The sequence below is a fragment of the Silene latifolia genome, chromosome 6, assembly GCF_048544455.1.
Source record: "Silene latifolia isolate original U9 population chromosome 6, ASM4854445v1, whole genome shotgun sequence".
In the NCBI taxonomy this organism is placed as follows: Eukaryota; Viridiplantae; Streptophyta; class Magnoliopsida; order Caryophyllales; family Caryophyllaceae; genus Silene; species Silene latifolia.
The window spans coordinates 25,543,324-25,548,507 of record NC_133531.1 but is presented as its reverse complement, the minus strand read 5'-3'; the positions used below and the strand labels follow the sequence as shown (position 1 = coordinate 25,548,507).

General features: G+C 38.0%; 1 protein-coding gene across 1 annotated transcript; it reads right to left on the bottom strand.

The window, feature by feature from the left end:
* Nucleotides 1-2,375: 2,375 nt before the first annotated feature.
* Nucleotides 2,376-3,512, bottom strand: LOC141587886 (F-box/kelch-repeat protein At3g06240-like). Its single transcript, XM_074409351.1, has one exon. It carries the CDS (start codon nt 3,510-3,512, stop codon nt 2,376-2,378), a length of 1,137 nt encoding a protein of 378 aa, XP_074265452.1.
* Nucleotides 3,513-5,184: the final 1,672 nt, after the last annotated feature.

Below are 5,184 nucleotides of genomic sequence, written 5' to 3'. Positions count from 1 at the left end.
GAAGATTCTAGATCTTTGTGTTTTATGGAAACTCAAACGAATAGTGTGAATTTCCAATTACCCTACTTCCGTACGCGCAATTTACCACCATCAGTATCTTGCGATTTGATTCTGAAGAGCATGAAGAAGGTAAAATTATCATCGTCATCATCATCATCAAGCTGTTGCCAACATGTATCCCACATATCAGAACCCAAGTACTTACCATCCGAAGTTTGGACTCAAATTTTCGCAATATTGCGGGTTAAAACCCTAGTACGACTCAGGTGTGTCTGTAAATCTTGGTGCTCTATCATCGATGACCCTGATTTCATTAACATACATCTCGAACTTTGCTCAATTAATGTTGACAAGAATAAATTATTGTTAAGCGTCCAAACGTTTATTAAACGCCGCCCTAGAGGTTGTGTATACATTATGACAGTTCGTCGAGCTGACACACTTGGAAAACCTGCTAACATTTTCAAGAACCCTGAATACTACAGTCTTTGGGGGAATTGTGACGGGTTGCTTCTAATGTGCCGCACTGGCCTCGATCATTGTCCTGAAATGACAATACGGAACCTTAGTTGTAGAAAATCATTGCTACTTCCCCCTTGCCCTTTTCCTCAATTTTATAATCGTCTTTCCGATTATATATGTGTATTTGGTTTTGCCTCTCAAAGTAAGGATTATAAAGTAATTTTGATCACAATTGAAAGATATGAGGATCCAAAGGCGATGATGAATTTCGCAGTTTATACACTAAGTGATCAACGATGGAATGTCAGAAATAATGGCTCCGGTATCAGCCATGATTACTTTAAACGTATGTTTGAGGCTTCTCCTTACAAGAAATTTGATTGTTACTTTCAAGGGGCGGCGCACTGGTTTGGAAATGATCCGTGTGGGGATAATGGTAATTATAGAATAAAACATACGCATCTTGTTTCCCTCGACTTTAATTCGGAGAAATTCTCCTTTATGGAACTCCCAAATACTTGTGATGAGCAAGAAACTTTCTGGTTTATGTTTCTTATTGGGGAATCGCTAGCTATTTTCTGTATTTCTCGAGTAAGTTCAAACATATGGGTGCTGGAACAGGAGAGCGGAAAGCGGGAGTGGACTTTATGGTTTTCAGGAATTTCGAGCAAAGCTGGTTTCAACTTATTTAAATCGCACTCACGCGAGAATTCAGTGGTATTCTACTATGAGAGTGTTGACGGTAGTAGACATCTTAGGTGTGGGAAAAAGTCCTATAATCTTACGGATTGCCGAGTACAGATTCATGGCAAATCTATATATTTTTTTAGAGAATTGCAAAACTATTCCGAGAGTTTGGTGTTGTTCAAAGGATATGGAGCCGAAGACCTGCCTTCTTTTCCATAAATGAAGACCCTCTGTTGGCAAACAATGGATATGACGGTCTCTGCTCTTTCTTTAATGATGTTTGAATTAATTAGTTTCCCTTTATTCGTTATTGGTTAATCGGATAATAATCTTTGCGTGTTTGCAAAACGTAGGTAAGACTGTACATATCCGACCCCCCCTACTCGAGCATAGTTGTTATATAAGTTACTCGGGAATCAATCAAAATATTCTCGATTCAATTTTCATTGTGTATCGTAAAACAACTACCACACAGGCACACACAGTTGCAAAGCTCATCCAAAGAGTCCTTAAGTGAGACGGGACTTCTTCCAAGCTAGGATTCCGCACCCGAGTCCTTGCTCCATCCAAATGGCTCCAAAATACCTCGTAAGCCTTTGGTACTTCTGTAGAGCGAGCAGCCTGAAACCAAAGTACTTTGCTCATTTGCGGGCTGCGGCCTGAAAAGAATGGGTTAACTCCTCCAGCCATCTCTATCGAAGTGACCCCTTGTATGTGGCCATTGCACCAAGGCATCGCCTTAAGTGGGCTTAATTGGGTTTGAGGCTCGACTAGTGAGTCGGTCAATGAGGTGACTACTGAATTATAAGATGACGATACCGCCAACTTTGCGAAACATGTACATCAATTAATCTGACTTCAAGTTAACTCCCAAGAATGGCAACGAGTTTCAAATATATCGATAGTTGTTTAATTTTGAGAATGGGCGAAGAATTCTATTAGAAATCATGTATATTCAAAGTTGTTTAATCATGAAAAATCTATAAATAATTGGGAGAAAGAAAACATGTATATGAAGAATTCAAGGCATAGACAGCCAGGGGAATGACAATAAAAAAAAGAAGCCAAGGCAATATGCATGCTAGAAATAACACGAATTCTCGCTTCTAAACAAGCGAAAGGAATGATCGGAATTGATATTTTCCTTCAAAGTTCCTTGACAGACAGCCAGAGGTTTTTCCCAAAACTATTGGGAAGAATAATAGAGTAGTTAGTAGTATTCTTATTCATGGGAAATTCCTCAAATCACGGGCTCCGTATCCTTTCGATAGCACCAAGCTCTCCAAATATGGTTCCAGTTTTAAATGAGAGCAAATATCTTCTCTGAGCTCCTGCACTTGGCAACTAGCTATATTATAAGTCTTGTTCCCACAAACAAAATAGCCACCATCACCCTCGCAATAAAACACCTTTCGACATTTTTTATAGCACAAACTGAATACTTCATACCCAGCCAAACTTGATTTTCCCGAAAACCATAGAATCCATTGCTCCTTTTGGTTATCGTCTTGTTGTAGGGCCCATATGCTGGAAGTTGTCTCAGAGATACTGAAAATAGCTAGTGATTCTCCGAGAAGAAACAGAAACCTAAGCGTCCTTTTGTCCCGACTAAATGGCAGTTTCAAAAAGGTGAGTTTTTCCTCATCAAAGCCAAAAGAACCAAGATGAATAAATCCGCTACTATCTCTATAATTTTGCACGACCCAGTATGTTGCTCCTCGAAGGAAAACAGAAGTTGATAGCGAAGAAAATAGCCCAAACAAATTATTAATGTTGAGATTAGTGACATTGAGGAGATTATCTATTACAATCCATTGTTGATTACGGAGGGTATAAACTGCAAAATACATCTGTAATGTGAACGCAACAACTTTATAATCCTGACTATCAGGGGCGAACCCAAACAAATACCGCCAATTGTCAAGCGGGCAAGCGGGAAGTAAAAACGATTTGCGAATAGAAGGGTTCCACAATCTCAATTCTCTATGGAAAGAAAAGCCATGTCGTCCAACAAAAAGCAACCCATTACAGCTACCTATAATATCGAACCAATCAGATTTACTAAAAATACAACCGATATTTCGAAGAGTTTCAGCATCCCGAACTGTCAAACGGTATCCGACGATACCCTCGAGGGCTAAGACTAATTTATCATTATTTCTATAATTGATTTGGGAAAGTTGAAAGTGCAAGTGAACGAAATCAGGGTCATCGATAATAGAGCACCAAGATTTACATACGCACCTGAATTTTAATAAGGTTTTCGCCGGTAATGTTGACAAAATATGAGTACAAATCTCGGGTGGTAAGTACTTTGCTTTTGAAATACAGGACAACTGCGATGGACTTGTGGGATTCTTCATTGTTTTCACAGCAGTAAACCGTAATTTCTGATTTAGAAGCTTTGAGGGTAAGGTCGCGCCGTGGATGTGGTAATAATGTATTTACTAGTTTTAAACCCGTGCTGCACGGGTATGTATTTGGGCCGGTATTAATGTTTTTTTATGTATTTTTTTTTTTTTTACATTTTTATTGTACTTTTCTAGTTGGTCTAAATCAGCGATCTACATAATTAATGTTTAAACTTGTTACAAATACGTGTTCACATGCAATGGTTTAAGAGGAAATAACAAAGGATATTTTAAAAAAAAAAATATATATATATATATATATCGTACTATCTAGTTTTTAAAAATTATGCATGTAATTTATTCGACCATTATATGTAATTCAATCCCGTAATTAAATGTAATTTCTTCTCGTAATTATGTAATTTTATTATTACTAGTTGTTGCGCCGCGCCCTACCGGGCGCGGTGCCCCAATTTGGCTATCCTACGAGTATGATTAGGAACGAAAATGGATAGTGATGTCATCTCGCCTACATCTGTATGTAGTTATGTACTATACTACATAAAGGAGACGTAAGTAAAGAAAGCTACAATACTGCAATAACGTATAGGACAACATCGATTATGGTGCAAATGTAAGTAGAGGACTTCTTAATGCAAAAGTTTCATTCGCACATGATTTGTTTATTGATTTTGATGGCCGGGTTTTAATGACAGACGATTAGGATACTTCAGGAGTGAAGTGCGCATAGAGCAAGGTGCACATTTTTGTATGTGCATATATCGTTTGCATTAGTGACTTCTTTGGCTTGGCATAGGGAACTTGTTTGACATACTCTTGAAGAAAGTAGAGAACCAAGAGACATATTAGTTCTTTATTTTATATTTCGTCTAACACAGGGATGACAACTATTGATAAGATAATGTTAACTTATGCGTGCAAGTGAATTAATATTTTACTCAAAGATAATCATCATGTTAAAACTCGGCTATCTGGCCACCCCACATCATGTTGGTTCAAAAGCTCTATTGTTGTATAAACTCGCCAATGTAGAGATGTTTTCTTTAACATTTCTAGAACTCAAGGTGCAGAATCTAACTTATAGGCTAGTAGGTCTTGATTAAACTGCCAAAGAATTTTGCTACCTCAAAATTCTAAGCTTCTCAATGTCCTGTACAAGCTAAATATCTGTTGGCAATTTTCTGCTCTAATTGAAGATTTGGTTCATTTTTGGCCCTTTTCTGCCAAAAATGGTAATTTTTACCCTGTGAAAATACTTACAGCGTTACAAGAGCCATCACAATCCCAAAGAACATCGACAATGCATTCCTAAAGACTTGTTTTGATACGAAAATATGGAAGCCGAGTGGCAAAGAGAGTGAAGGGTGCAACAGAAATGCAGCAAGTGTTCTTAGAACTCTTCGTGGGAGTTATTCGCTATTTTAGCTTTGATGGCTTATATCCGAAAACATTGTAAAAGTGTGTGGTTTCCAGAAACCAAGTTCATGGTACCAGGCGAGACTGTTTGGGAAATTAAGGCTGTCTCATAGAGTAGCATATATCAATACAAGATTTAGCACGCATAACATTTAGGGGAAAAAATAAGAAATGTCTTGACACAATTTTGAGGCCAGTTTGCACCACGAACACGGTTTCATAGTAGGTGAACCTGCAGCAAAGAACA